We start from the raw sequence: 16,414 nt of genomic DNA on the forward strand, positions 1-16,414 counted from the left end.
TGAAAGTGAATTCCTGTGAAGCATCCTGCAGTCTCCAAACACCGACCGTTTGTTTTGACATCTCTCATTCAGATCACAACAATAGAGGGCACTCATCCTCTGCTCGTGTTTGTCAATCCGAAGAGCGGGGGGAAGCAGGGTGAGAGGTAAGTACACAATCTGTCTCAACATGCTACAAGAGGCCTCTGAAGCCCCCGTCCTCGGCTCCTCAGCCCGCAGAGGGGCTGCAGCGAGCGCCGAGGCCTCTGGCTGCCAAGAGCTGCAGGCTTTTAGTCAAATAAAAACACAATAACATTAACCTAAAGCAGAGGCAGATCACACACACACCCATGCACACACACCCTCTCTTCCCCTGGCTGTCACGGCTCTGGCTGGTTCCCCTTCTTTAACCCAGGGCTAATTGGCTTATTACTGAAACATATTCATTCACTCCTTATTATGCCGGCCCTCATTTGTTTAAATTATGAGATCAAAATATGACTTCAGCCAGTTGATATAATGAAATTGAAATTAAAATGAATTAGTCTTTCTAATGGTTTCTCCTCAGGGGGACTGTGGGCATGTCCCACCCCGCTGCCCAGTCCGCTGCCACGTCACGCTGCAATGTGACGCAGCTCTGTGACAGCAACACACAGCCTCATGTCTCAGGCCTCATATCTATGATATTTAAATTAAATGTGACTCTTTTTTAGCTGTTCTGATGTATTCTCCCTGTGTTTTTACTCCTGCAGGATCTACAGAAAGTTCCAGTATCTCCTGAACCCCAGACAAGTGTACAACTTGGCCAAGAACGGACCCATGCCCGGGTATGTAGGTCATACTGTTACTGATACTCAAGCAGGGGAGCTACCCTGACAGCATGGGTTCATGTAAAAACAGTAACCCAGTACACATACATTATTTCAAACAGCTACTCCTGGCATTTATCATTAATCCTGTCAACACATGCTGAAAGAGTGAGGCCGAGGATCAAGGGGAGAGTGGGACAATTGAGGACCAAGGGGTTCTAAAAGGAAGAAGTAACCACTAATCCTGACTGCCCGGGCGCAGCCTCAGATTCTCAGGCAGGAACCTCCTTAAAGTTCCTGTCGCAAACTTAAAATCTAAGGGTGACCAAGCAGGCTTCATGACTGTGGAACGACCTGCCTGAGGATTTCAGGAGAGCTGCATCAGTATCTTCTTTTAAATCACAGCTGAAAACATTTTTATTGAATATTGTTGTAATATTGTTTTATCCACGATGCTAAATTTATTTTTAATTTACTTGTCGTCATGTTTTTCTTATATTCACTTATTGTTTTGATTTGTTTTACTGATTTTAAATGTTTTAGTAGTTTCTCTTTTATTCACCTGTTCCTCTTAAATTGTCTTGCTCACTTTATAAGCTCTACCTTGAACGGGGAAAAGAAAGAATAATATTGAGTACAAACACAAAGGTGGTCAGGGATGCCTTAAGAGAGAGCACAAAAGCCGGGGTTGAAAAGACGCTCAGTGTCAACAACAGCTTTCTGAACTGGGAACTCTAAACCAGACACACTGAAGGAGAATATAGTGTTTATGCAGACACACACGCTACATAGAGAGTAAAAGGAGTAACTGCTAACTACCTCTGAAGGTTAGATAATGAGTTAGCACAGAGACCCAGAGCCCAGGAGTTCATATAAACTTCCCACACCTGCTCTGAATCAGAGCCAATCAGGCACACACACCTGACCCTGCAAGGTGATGATCACCTCACCAAAGTCAGAGTGCCCCTCAAAGTTTCCTCATTTTATTTTGTTTTATTTTATTTTTTTATTTTTTTTGGAGTCTTATTTTTAATCAGTTGTTCCCAAAGAAGAGATACCTTTGAAAAAAGAGAAAAATGAAGGTTGGAATTATTTAGAGATGTATATTTTATTATATTAAATAGGTACAAAAATAAATCTTAAGCAAAACCTGAACCAAAAAAATGTTTTGGATTAAATTAAAGTGAACAAAATTGTGTTATCACTTTTAATTATTATTATTATTATTATTATTATTTTTGGTTCAGGTTTCTGCTTTTGTTTGTTTCCACATGACTGCTGATCATGGTGCATGCACGTGAAATTCTGTCCTTATGTTGCTTTCCTCCCAGAACCTCAGAAACGACACAATCAGACTAGATTTTCCAATAAGGAAGATTTGACCTAATTATGCATGGATCACCTAAATATCAGTAGAATAGAAAAAATGTCTCTGTTAGAGTAATACATCTAAAAACAATTGCTGTAAAACATCAAAAGTAAATTTTTTTCTGCTGCAACAAAACAAAAATCAAAGGGCACAGTTTGGGATGAGTATCTCAATACATTGATTAGAGGTTTAATTCAGGTTTTAATTCCTAAAATAATAAAAGAATATTATTGCTTTCTTAAATAATTTTTAAATATAAAAGGAGGACAAAATGCACAACAAAGTAACACCAATCTTACGTAGGTGCAACATGTTTCTTGGTGTTTATTGAAATATTTCCATGCAGTAATATCATACTCACATAAAGTGTCTTTTAAAGCCTGTTTAGGATTTTTTAAATACTTATTATTTTTTATCTTCTAACAAAAATGAAGAAGAAGAAATCTTGAGAGAAAGAATCAAAGCATACAGTGTTTGCTGATGATCCAGTGTTTACAAACAGGCTGTTGTTGCTCACATATAATAAGCAGCATCACATGCACAGAGAGGTCTGTAGTATTAGAGCCTTCACTCACTTCCCTCACAGACAGACACACAAATGAGGTGAGTCCTCACATAACGAATCCTGCAGACGACTGAATCATGCTGTAGTGACGACTCCATATGCATAAGCCTGAATGTGAGCAGAGAGCCGGCGACACGCGGATAGAGAGGGGTGAGACCGTCGCCATACCACATGTGATCATGCATACAGACGAGGGGGCTCATGGTGGGCTCTGGGCGCAGCCGGCGTCTCGATTCTTATGGTCCACATCTGTGATTAAGAAAATGAATGGATCATTGACATGCACGAGGTGTTGAAACATACAGGAATGCCTCTCTGCCGTGCCGCCTCCTTGTTTGGCTTTGATTAGAACTGAAAACTGAATCTTTGAGGCTTATAAAAAATAAATACACAGCAGCACACGCAGGGTGCAAAAACTCCACCAGTCAGATTGTGCCGACGCAGCTCCAAGTTTTCAGAGCTGACCTTCCGTCCAGTGTTTTTGTGTTTTCCGCTCTGCTTTCACTTCACGTGGCCTCAAACATCACCTGGAGCTCCTCCCAACAGCTGAGGACTCTCCAGATCACCTTCCCCCTTTGTAACCATGTTAGTATTTTGTCAAGTACACACACGGCCGCACACATTAGCGAGCTGACCGGTCACCGTCGGACACTGCAGGCCGAGGCGGCCGCACGCACTGCTGTCAATTAGCTGCCTCTCTAATGCAATCAGAGCAAATTAAGTGTTTGTTTCTTGGTATTTAAACATCCCCAAAGCTGCCTTTCATGTCGGCGGCCGTCTGTTTTGCGTCTAATAGGGTTTGTGGTCCCAGTTGGAGAGTAATTGAGCGAATCATTTACCCGCCATACGAGGCTGGGAGGCTGGCTCATCCAGTTAGGGGCTCTGTTATTGTGAAGGAACGGAAGAAGTTGGACTGAACATTGCCTGTCATGATCCAATTAGTCGTCCAACAGGCCGGCGAGCTCGTTGATGAATAATTGTCAGTGCGACATGTGTTATTTTGTTGGATTAGAGACAGTTTGCAGTGAAGCAGTGAGATGTGACAACCAGCTCACAAAGATCTGCACACAGTCTGTTATCTGGGACACACATCATTTCTCTCAGCTGGTGGAGAAATGCTGAGGGAAGATAATGTGTCTTCATTAACTTTCATTTCTATATAGACCTGAACAAAATCTGTTTTGAATCCTTTCTGGAGCAGAAAGAAGAAGAGAGGGTTCATCCTTTTTCATGAAATACAACATTTAACATCAGAGCAGGCGAGCAGAGAGCAGGAGCACCGAAGAGTTATGGACAGGACATTCAGAATTTATTCTATTGAGGGACATTTTTGCCACAATATTTTATCACCCCAGCTGAAAAATGTATCATATTTTTTGTATGAATTTATTTAAGGTATTTAATATATTTTATTTCATTAAGTGTTGTTTTCTGAGGTCATTAAATACTGACAGGATTTTATTGAAAGTAAAGGAGGACCGGCCATATAGAGATCTTGAGACTGTAATCCATGCTTTTGTTAACACACGCCTGGATTACTGCAACTCACTGTATTTTGGCCTGAACCGCTCCCTCTTGCACCGCCTGCAGCTGGTACAACACGCAGCTGCCCGTCTCCTCTCTGGCAAACGCAAGCATGACCACATATCCCCTGTCCTAGCTTCGCTGCACTGGCTCCCTGTTGCTTTTAGAATACATTTTAAAATGTTTTTCTTTAAAGCTCTTAATGGCCTTGCCCCCCTGTACCTGACTGAGCTTCTCCATTACCATGTCCCTGCCAGAACACTGAGATCGTCTAGTCAGTTGTTATTGGTCACCCCCAAAACGAGGCTTAAAACCAGAGGTGAGCGAGCCTTTGTGGCGGCTGCCCCTCGGCTCTGGAACAACCTGCCCCGGCATATCCACTCTGCAGGATCAATTGAGGTTTTCAAATCCTCTCTAAGGACACACCTCTTCTCCCTGGCTTTTAATCAAGGTTGAGTGGACATCTGGCAAAATCTTAATTATATTTTAATTTATTTTATTCTATCTTATCCTATTACATATTTGCACTGTGTTTATGTATCTTAGTGTTGTATCTTTGGCATTGTTTGGGTTATTTTTTCCATTTGTGCTGCTTTTGATCTGTGCAGCACTTTGGTTAACTCCAGTTTTTTTAAACACGCTCTATAAATAAAGTTTGAGTTGAGTTGACAGCATCTGTTTTAGGATCTCCTTTCTCCCATAGAAAACTTAATTTCATTGTATTTATGTATTTTTGACATGGCACTTAGACCCTGGACTCCAGGACATTGTTGTACCCGTCCGCTGACAGTCTGGTTCTTCTGATGCAGAGGCTAGAAGGAATCTGTGTCTCTGTTTAAGATGCCAACAGAGCCTCGTTATGTTATGAGTGCAGGCAGCAAAATACACCATATGTGATTACATTCAGTGTTTTCTTTTTTATTCTGCAGGCTTAACTTCTTCAGAGACGTTCCTGATTTCAGAGTCCTGGCCTGTGGAGGAGACGGCACTGTTGGCTGGATCCTGGACTTCATAGGTGAACTTTGACATTGCCACAACTAGGGCTGAGCGATAATTTGATAGCAATAATTATCATGATATAATTTTTCTCAATATAAATTGAACAAATGTGTCTCTCCAGCACTTAACTCTGCTCAAGCTGTGTCCCTAGCATCATCAGGGGTGATAGAGAGCTTGTCTCTTATAGGGCTTATTAGGGGGCCCCAAGTCTTATTGAAGGATGTTAGAGATCCCCTCTGTGAGAGCCCTAGCTTCTCCAATTGTAAACATTGTAAAACTGTTACTCAGGACCAAAAATCTGGCTTTGAATTTAAATTGAATGATACTTTCATATTTATTGTAATAATTATCGATATCGACTGAGATGAAAAATTGTGTTGTGATAACATCTTTTTCAGTATCACCCAGCTCTAGCCACAACACTGAGGGGAGTCTGGAATGCACTAAGAATGAATTAATAGCACCAAGAATTGTGCATCATTTTCCCCTCTATCTGCTCCGTCTCAAGGTCCAATTCACAAAGCAAACTGCACTAATGACATGCAAACACAAAAACTCCTACCAGGATCTGCAGCTCTGTGCAGTTTGCTGCAGTCCTGCAATTTTATTGTGATTGAGATGATCTGTAAATATCTCCACTCTGTGCTGTGAATTAGACGATGGCTCATTTGCACAGGTGTAGAGTTTGCAAAAGCCATGCAATTTATTTGTGAATGAAGCCCTCAGAATTTTGTCCTTAAAATGCTTCCATAGAACTGATAGGTTGACACATATAAATTCTCAGATCTCCAGGAGAGATGTGGTTTATCTTCTCATACTGGACCTCCGTTTTTACATAACTTTCACATGTTCTCTCTTTTTCAATTATCTAAACCTGCTTTTGTTTTTATGAGTTTTGAAAGCCTGCGTCACTCTTGCTGTTCAGCCTGAAATGGTAAAGGTTATGCTTCGTATGTAAACACTTTAAATACGTCCATGTTGGTGTGTTCAGCAGAGGTAAAATAGAATGATCACGTCAACATACAAGTCATTACTTTAGGAAAATAAAAAACGACCCGTCCTCGTAGATTTGCTTGAGAAGACATGTTATTTGTTCTGTCCCTCAAAAATTGCCTCAATTTTTTATCAATCAAAACAAAGAGAGGTGATAACAGGCAGGTAAAATGTGTTTCTTGAAATAGACTGAAACACTCAACATTCATATTGTCGTGTAGTTTAACAAATCGATTTGACGCTTTCTTCGCAAAGTGACTTTTGTTTTCTTGTTCTGGCCTTGTTTCACGTCATGTTGTGATATTTGTCCCGCTGCTCCAGATAAAGCCAACCTGGACAGGAACCCCCCCGTGTGTATACTTCCTCTGGGCACGGGCAACGACCTGGCAAGATGTCTGCGCTGGGGAGGAGGTACTGAAAGAAAACACTGCAGTGAATACACGGCATGAATTTATCACAATCAAACTCATGATTCTTTAGATGGAAGCTTGAACACAGAAACAGGTTAAACATACATACAACTAAAAGTTAAATCAAGTGTAATGTCAGTAACATGTTAGATAATATCCATCACACTTTCACAGGTTCAGAGAGGACAGGGTGAGTTCAAGGTCACTTCTTTAGTTATCTTGTTTTGTCCAATCCAGCCTCCCAAAAAATGTATTTACTGACATAAATCAAATTAAATAAATATTTTCTTCAATAAAATCAAAGAAACCAGAAAGTTATCACTCTGTAGAAACTGACTCTAGTGAAGCTTCTTCTTAAAAATGGAAGCAAACAGAAATATCATCTTTGACAAAATATCAAAAAAATATCAGATTTTGAGAATAAAGTTTGCAATATTACTAGAATGGATTTTTTTAAAGAGTGAAGTCCTAATGTGAACAGAATAAAATTACAATATGACAGGAAAATAAGTCATAATTTAAAGCTATAGTAATTTAAGGCCTTTCATTTTAAAAGGGAAATATCTGTGATGCAATGAGGAGCATGGAGCATTTTATGAAGTCATTCTGTCATTTATTTGTGTTTCTTTTATTAATTAGCACTCATATGAAATTGCATAAAATCTGCTTATAAAAGATAAAAATGGTGTGTCAGGAAAGGTGAAGAAGACAACAGAGTTATAGAAGGGACTTCACCTTCACTGAGACACAAAAATACAATCAAAACACAAAATAGCGACTGTGATGTTTTCAAAAATAAGTGGATACTTATATCTTCTGGCACATCAGCTCCACACTGCCGTAAGAATCAGGAGCTTGAAAAGATTGTGCAATAACATGAGTCTGTTCTGAATAACATTTTTAAAATCTATGATGATTTTCCTTAAATGTGGCCCCAACATGCATGTTCCTCAAGTTTGGTCAGAACTGAGAAAGACTGCTTTTTGTTTTTCTGCTCCTGACTCCTGGAATAAGTTACAGCAGCATCTTGGACTAAATTCACTTTTACCTCTCAGACAATTTAGAAACTTGATTTTCAACCTTTCAACCCTGCTTTGTAACTGTTTTATCTAGATTTACCTGTATATATTTATTGTATCATTTTAATCAACAGTCCCTTCCTATTTTAGTGCATTTTATAGTCAATCCGCTATACCTCCTTTTATTTGTATTATTTTATTTGATCTTTTAATTGTTTTTATCTCCAAATCACAAATTATCCTATTTGATGACTTTGATACTCTTGAAGCCTTGTTGTTTGTTTTTGAAATGTCACTGTAACTGACTTGATATCATTGTAAATGAGGGTTGCCCCTCAATGATCTCTCGAGTATATATAAAGGTTGATGATGAATACTTTGTCATACTCATCAGGGTGCTTGCCTGATAATTTTCTTTTGACAAACTCAGAGATTGAGGATTTTCCCCACATGGCCCTGCAGCAAGACATCAGTAGTTTCATTTTTAAAGCCAGTGTTTGTTTATGTTGGATTTGAATATTTACATTTTCAGAAATAAGAGGCAGTGGTTGATCTTTATTACTTATATTACTTAGTTTAAGATCAGTTTGACAAGAAGTAGTTTACAATCATTTTGCTTTAAATAACAAAAGCAGTAACTGTTCCTTGAGTAATTTAAACTCCAAGCTGAAGCAGTACTCTTTTTGTCTTCTTTTCATGCAGGCTACGAGGGCGAGAGCCTCCTGAAGATCATGCGGGACATCGAGAACAGTTCGGAGGTGATTCTGGATCGCTGGAAGATTGACGTCACACCTGCAGACAAGGACGAGCGAGGCGACCCCGTGCCTTACAGCATCGTGAACAACTACTTCTCCATCGGAGTGGTGAGTCCGTTCAGATGTTATCTTTGGGTCTGCTTTCACAGAGGAGTGTCAAAGAGATACAGACACTTCTTTAAACTGAAAGCAATTTTTATTTTATGTTATTCTTACTTGAACCTTCTGAAAGCTGCAGCAAATATAAACCAGAGATAAAATTACAGGTCAGGTCCTGTGTGTCTTTAAAAGGCTTTAAAATAAGCTGAGAGCTTGTTTTTGATTCCTGCTGGATGAAAACCTTTTCGTATATACAGAGTAAATCATCTTAGGTTGTGGTTATATGAGTCTTTGAACTGATGCACAGTTGATTGCATGTTTTCCATTGAATCCAAGACGCCTCTCACTTAATTTGAGAAAAACACCTCAATGCATGCAGGAGGAACGGGAGTCTCACTTCACAAGTGTCGACTCCCCTGTAGGAAAAAAAGCTGAAATGTTGTGCATCTGCACTGAAGTGTCATTTTCAGACACATTTGTGTACATTTTTAACACATTTTCATCATAATATAGATAATAGTTCAAAACTCAGACTCTATAAAGCAAAACCATTGAGTCCTAGATGAACTCCTCTAATTCAGACACTTACACTAATACAAATTACTATTTTTACAGCAAAGTTTATACAAAAATACAACCCAAAGTGATTCAACACAACAGAATAAGTTATACAAAAGGTAAAAAATACACGGTAAACAAAGCATTTAAAGGTACAAGTGGTACCAGAGCAAGTGGACAGATCCTATATTGAAACATCTCCCTGCTTACCTCTCTCGTTGGCGAAGCGACGGTGGCTTTTATGGACAAAAAGCTCCTGTGATGCAAGATAAGAACAATCCTTCATGTGTCAAATTTTTACAATCAAAAATGTCATCAATGCAAATCATTCTGCACGCAACACACACTCGCTTCCTGATATATAGAAGAAAAAACAGTTACAGTGTATGTGAACAGTGTATATACAGAAATGCAGATCTGTTTATTTTCTCATTTTAATCCTCCACCTGTCAGAAAAGTTACACCCTCCACCCTCTACACAAACCCTAACCCCCAATTTACACAGGATGCACAGCGTCGCAGGCAATACGTTCCCATTCTAGTCAATGCTCATGTGTACACAGGGAGCGGAGCGGCGCGGGGGCTCCCGAGACCGATATGCTTCGAGTCTATTTTGGAGCCCGCGCCCAGCACGCGTCAATCTGCACAGAAAAGATCAACCTGGACAGGAAGTCAGGCATGAGGATCGCATGCAACATCTGCCAATTTCAAAATAAAACTCCATTTAAAGATCGTTTACATCAGAAACACTCATCGATTATGGATGTAAGCTACAAACAGCCACATATCCGTGATCCAGGTCGACTACAACAGGCCTTTAAGATGATCACTGTGTCAGAAGGTAACAGGGCAACAAAATAGAGCAGAATTATTCATATTAAACTCATCTAAACCTGCAAAAACGAAACTTTATAATTATGCAGCATACTCAGCAACGATTAAAGCACTAAAGTAATGGAATACTATCCAAATGAGAAGAAATTTAACCACAGAAAGGCTCTGTGACCTGTTGTTTGTATGTTGTTCTCTCTATACTGGACCCAGCTGATCCTGGCTGCTCTGAGCTGGTGCTACGCTCCAAACACGCATCCTGTGTAGCAGGGCGCAAACACACTGTGCTGCTGTAACGCAACGCGCCGCATCCTGTGTAAATTGGGGGTTACTCATCAGAGGGAGACTGTGAATTTTTTTCACCTTCCTGGTAAATGATCTCATCATTTTAACCTCTCCACTTCATCTTTCCTCACAATAAGCAGAATAAAGAACAAACACACCAGGAAAAGAACCCAAACGTGCCTTTGTTGGCACGGTTTAAGTCATGACATACTCCTGTGAAGAGGCACATGACACCTTTTAAACTCTTCCCACCAAAATAAAGTTTGATTACTGTGACAAACGTTGCAGTCACAGGATAAAGAAGGTGCCAGTAAACAGCTTTAACACACACACACACACACACACACACACACACACACACACACACACACACACACACACACACACACACACAGAATAGAGACACAAGCTGCAGACACTCAATGCACTGACAAACTCAAAATTCAGATTCTTTTTGTCCAAACTCTTAAAAAACAATGAGTGTAGGCGCAGTAACGGCCTAATAAGTCCATTTATTAGTGCTGATCACATTCTGCTCAGGCCTTTATTGAGTCGTCATCAACCCTGAAGCGTCTCTCATTGACATACAGGCCTTGTGTATTTTCACGGTGTTACGCAGCCTTCAGCACCCCCCTCTGTCCATCTCCACCATAATGACACTGATTTCACGTAGCTCATGTTAGCCATTACTGATAAATGTCAGGGGGAAATATGGTAATTGACATTTGCAGGAGGTAGAGGAGGGAGCCTTTGGATGTTGTGAGTTTTTGTACAGACTGTAGCGGGGAGGTAAGTGATGCATGGCCTCACAAATGTTAGTTGAATAACACCTCCAGCCCGGGCCCCTAATGACCATGAGAGAGGATATTAGAGGACAGGTCTTGTTAACATTGTGACAGAGGAGAACAATGGCTGTCATCTGTCTGCAGGGATGAACATATGCTGATGTGTACAGGGGGAAGTTGTTACAGTGTGAAATAAATCTCTGAACATTCATTTCCCAGAATAAATGTCAGAATCTAAATGACTTCATGTTTCGCTTCATACAGTGTGTATGAACACATTAAGACATATTTTTATGTGCTGTAACTTATACAGGACAGCATTTTGAAGTTAATCTTATTAATTTGTAGAGTGTGACACATAACTCATCGAGTGTGTGCCAAAATGACCCCAGAAAGTAAAGGAGGCAGAGCTGAGAAAAACCCTCAGTTAATTTAAAGTGTAGGTTCAACGTATCCAGAGAAACTGCAGAAAGACAAATGAGCGTCACAAAGATCAGAGAGTTTTAGAAACAGAGACTCTAAAGTAAAGTATGATGGGTGTGATTGATTCTCTTAACTCCAGATAGGAGCATTTCATTGATTCATGCATTCATTTTTGTACTCGTCATTTTACTTGTTTTATACATCCTCGATCAGTCCCACTTGAACTGTTCACTAAAACTGCAACTCAGACAGCCATAGTTGTCGTATACAGCACTCAGGTTGGGAGATGGGGAGGATCAAATGCTGTTGTAATTTTGTGCTGCTTCATTTAAAGTTGACAGATAATATAAACAAAACTCAACTCAACTTTATTTATTAGCACCTTTCATACATATAAACATGCAGCCCACAGTGCTTCACAAAATAACAGACAGAAAACAGCAGCAATGGTAAAATGATAAAAGGCGTGATTATAGTTAAAATACTTAAAAATAAAATAAAATCAATACAGTAAAATTAATAAAATAAGTAAGAGTGGAAAGAAAAGTTAAAAGTATGGTAGAGTTAATAAGATCAGGGGAATACAAGAAATAAAGAGATAAATACATAATTAAATAAGATAAATATATGTTAAAGCAATGATTAAAATAATAATTAAAACTCCAAATGAAAAGCTAGATTAAAAAAGTAAGTCTTAAGTTTACTTTTAAAAAAACACCCAGAGAGCTCACTGTTCTGATGTCCAGAGGAAGAGAGTTCCATAGCTTATAAAAGGGACTCATTGTCATTTCACTGCTAAATTATTGATTAGCAGATGAAAAGACAGTAAATAGAGAAGGTTCAGAGGAGCATGCAGCCATATTTTACATCAACATATTTTATTAAATTAGCTATAAAGTGCTAAAAAACCATGGCCTGTATAAAACACATTATCTCAATATAATCCAAATGATTGCATTATAATAAACAAATAAAAATTAACCTCTTATTGTACCAGGATGTAAAAAAAGAATGCATCTCAGAATGGACTCTTAACAGGTTTCCTTGTAGTTTCCACTCTTGATAAAAGCAAAATGTAAAAGAACTGCAGTTCCTTGAGTGTCCACTTGAGGCTGGGTCAAGAAACCAGGAATCCTCATTAATACCAATGTTAAAATGTTCATTTTTACCTCACAAATAAACACGTTTACAGCTTGGTACAAAAAGTAGTTTTGGCCTCTGCAGCCCATTTCTCTATTCCTGCACTGTAGGAGAGGGCGGTGTGTTTTGAAGATATTAGGGTTACTTGTTTTGCATAATAATTAGGAGCACGGTTGGATGACTGACAGGTAGGTGCATTGCAGTGTTTTGCAGGCCTCAACTGCACCTGCTTGCTTGTGTCTATATTTATGGAAAATTAGGTTGATCATTTACAAATACATGACAGCTGTTGTTTGACTTCCTTTGCAGAAACAAGAGGGTGACCTCTGAGACTACATCCATGTTTAATACAATCAATGAGAAAGCCTCAAGTGGACACTATGAGAACTGCAGTTTTTTGCACCCTTGCATTAGCTGCTTGAGTCTAACCGCAGCTTGATAGCTAATACAAACTTTAACTAGCTAACCTTCTCTTTAGCTGGCAAACTTTACTGTTATCCTCAATGTATTTCATTCATTTGATGCTATCACTAGGAACTGATTGCTTGGAAAGACTTAAAGACTAATGTATTTACAGACAGAGGCCAAGTGGTGATCAAAGACATTGTTCAAACCTGTGATAAGGCCAGATGTTCCTCATACCTTTGCTATCCTTTGTCTTCCTGGTTTCAGAAGAAACTGCTGAGTCATTACAGTTTGTCACATTCACTATGTCCTGCTTTAAAGGACAATGGCCTCTGTTTATGATGAATGGCTGAATGACAAGAGAAGCAGTGAGTTCTTATGTTTTGAACAGGAGTTGAATCCCTCTTTCTAATCAAAACTCATGCAAACATTAAAACATGATGTCTTTGGCTGGGCTGGCTCATCCTGTGGTTCATTGTCTGTGCTCTGTTAGCAGGATTAGCACCCAGCAGGCGTGATGATGACAAATGAAGTTGTTTGTGGGGGATTAAGAGGACTTTGAGCTCTCTATGGATTGGAGTGTGATATAATATTTTCTGACACATTCTTGCATCGGATTTTTTTTTCTTTGCTTTCCGTTGGCTGAAAAAAAAAATTACAATAAAGATTATAGGACAAGTCAAGCTAATAATTACCTCAGAGATTATGCAGATGAAGAGCGGATTGTTTCTGTAATGAGACACTGTTGAAATCAAAAGATCAGCAGTAGCAGCCACTATGGAGAGAAAGCATCAGCACCAATTTATGTAGAAGTTCAAGTCCTTTAAATTTGTGTTTATCTGATAGTTTTATTCCTCTCAGGCTCACATAACTTCTTGTAGAAACATTTGGAACAAACTCAAACAGTAAAAGTTGATTGTAATCCAATAACCAGGTGATTTTCCCAGAGAAAGGATCATTTTTTGGCAAATTCCTCCACCCTAACCTTCTGCCACAGCCCTGTACGATGGAGAATTAATGTTGCCATCCCTTTGGGAGGATGTAGAAGTGACGTGAAGTGTAATGATCTCAATCAGGGCCAGGGGTGAGAGACAGAACTAATCACTGAGCGCGCTCCGCTACCATAATGCAGTCAGTCGCCCTAATGACCCCAGCGCTCCTGTCAAAGCCATTATTCTCCCCTGTAGTGAAAGGCACATCAAACCGCTGGGGCCCACTCATAATTGGACTAAACTTTGAGCTATGAGAAGACATTACACATGTCTGGTATTAATTTGGGTGCCAGAGTTTTACATTGGTAATTATTTGAAGGCAGCTAGGAGGAGAGTGACGATGCTCGGCGGCCGTGGAGGGGTCAAAGCTGGGAACGTGAATGTGTCCATGCTAGGACTCACCCACTGTCTCCCTTGTAGTTTTTACAGTTCTTTTCAAACAAAATGTGTAAATGCATTCATTTTTTTAATGTTTTTTAAGTTATATTTTTTGGGGCATTTTTGCCTTTAGTGGACAGGACAGCTGAAGAGAGACAGGACATGTGGGGAGCAGAGAGTGGGGGAGGACATGCAGTAAATGGTCGAGGCTAGAATTGAACCTGCGACCTCTGTGACAAGGACTATGGCCTCTGTACATGGGGCGCCCGCTTAGACCGCTGGGCCGATGGCACCCCATGTATTTATTTTATTTATTGCACATATAAAAGAACAAAACAAAACATTGCTGTTCAATAACACGAGCCAAGATATACAGTTGTGCTCATAAGTTTACATACCCTGGCAGAATTTGTGATTTTTTTGGCCATTTTTCAGAGAATATGAATGATAAGAGAAAATTTGTATTTTCACTCATGGTTAGTGGTTGGGTGAAGCTAAATTTGTATCAAACAACTGTGTTTACTCTTTTTATATCATAAAGACAACAGAAACTACCCAAGAAATCATAAATTCTCCCAGGGTATGTAAACTTATGAGCACAACTGTAACAAGTAAATTCAATAATAAAACTAACCACTAGCATGTAATGTGCAGGAGGAGCCAAAAAAAAAAACCCTAACAGGCTTGTTGAGTGGCCCTCCTAAAGAAAACAATCAACAGAAAGACAACGCATCAGTGAAGAACAGAATATCTACATACAAATAAAAACAAAACAAAAAGGATTAATAAGAGGGATTAATATTTAAAACAATGATGGAAAGAAAAGAGGAGAAAGAGAGAGAGAAAAAAAACTAAACAGAATATTTATTTATAAATGCATTCATGATAAGCAAATCTAGGTTAGACTTTTAACGCCCTCTTTTTCATCTAATTTTCACCAAAACACAAGACCTTTTTTTCCCCTTATACGTCTGAAAAAGTGAGATCGTCTTGTAATCAGGTTCTAGATTTTCAAATGCCAATTTATCCACATTCATAACTGTAGCGCCTTCCTTCCCCCCCATGACTGATGCTAGCCGTCACTCACAACTACAGCGCAAGGGGGGATGAAAGATGGAGAGACACAGTGATCTTCAGGAACATAGTGGCTCGAAAGCAGTCTGAGTTGGTCAACAACTGAGGCCGAGTTACATGCTGATTTTAAGATCACGGTCTTCAGTGTAGCAGAGACATTAAATATTAGGGTAAGAAGTAAGTCACTGAGTATGATGTTCGAAAACAAAAACGCAAAAGAGATACTGAGAGTGTGTGAGTTTAGAGAAAATGGACCCAAGGTATGTCAAATACCAGAGCCGACATCCAGCTGAGAGCCTTAAAGATCACCAAAGAAGCTATGTATGTTTTCTTTTGACTGAGACATATAGCCCAATAACTGATCAAATAAAGGGCGTTCTTATTTTTATGGTATTAATGATAAATACAGAATCACAGAACCGGCTTCATTCTCCAAGAAACACGTCAAAAGTTTGGACACACCTTCTCATTCAATGGTTTTTATTTATTCTAATTATTTTCAACATTGTAGATTAATACTGAAGACATCAAAACTATGAAATAATCTGGTTTTGCCATAATCTGGATTACAACAGTAGTCAAATAGGGCTCTCCATTGTGTACTAACCCTACCTCTGAACAACACAACTGATGGTCTCAAACACATTAAGAAGGCAAGTCATTCTACAAATGAACTCTTGACAAGGCTCATGTTAATTAGAAACCATTCCAGGAGACCACTTCATGAAGCAGACTGAGAGAATACCAAGAGTGTGCAAAGCTGTCATGAAGGAAAAAGGGGGCTACATTACAGAATCTAAAATATAAAACATATTCTGCTTTGTTTAACACTTTTTTGTTCATTAAATAATTCCATATATGTTCTTTCATAGTTTTGATGTCTTCAGTATTAATCTACAGTGTTACAAATAATTAAAATAAATACAAACCCTTGAATGAGAAGGTGTTTCCAAACTTTGACATTAATATTGTTATGTTTGAATAGATATCCATTATAAAAGCAGTGATAAATATGAGCATTC

At 39.1% G+C, this 16,414-nt stretch overlaps 1 protein-coding gene across 4 annotated transcripts in view; it reads left to right on the forward strand.

Moving 5' to 3' along the window:
* Positions 1 to 16,414, forward strand: part of dgkb (diacylglycerol kinase, beta) — a 103,133-nt gene that overhangs the window by 38,344 nt on the left and 48,375 nt on the right. For all 4 annotated transcript variants that reach the window (XM_034698136.1, XM_034698138.1, XM_034698137.1 and 1 more), the window contains 5 exons: positions 73 to 146; positions 732 to 806; positions 5,176 to 5,261; positions 6,560 to 6,649; positions 8,370 to 8,530. In XM_034698136.1, the coding sequence (XP_034554027.1) occupies positions 73 to 146; positions 732 to 806; positions 5,176 to 5,261; positions 6,560 to 6,649; positions 8,370 to 8,530 (486 nt within the window). The remainder of the gene's footprint in view (positions 1 to 72; positions 147 to 731; positions 807 to 5,175; positions 5,262 to 6,559; positions 6,650 to 8,369; positions 8,531 to 16,414) is intronic.

Source organism: Notolabrus celidotus, chromosome 12, assembly GCF_009762535.1.
Source record: "Notolabrus celidotus isolate fNotCel1 chromosome 12, fNotCel1.pri, whole genome shotgun sequence".
In the NCBI taxonomy this organism is placed as follows: domain Eukaryota; kingdom Metazoa; phylum Chordata; class Actinopteri; order Labriformes; family Labridae; genus Notolabrus; species Notolabrus celidotus.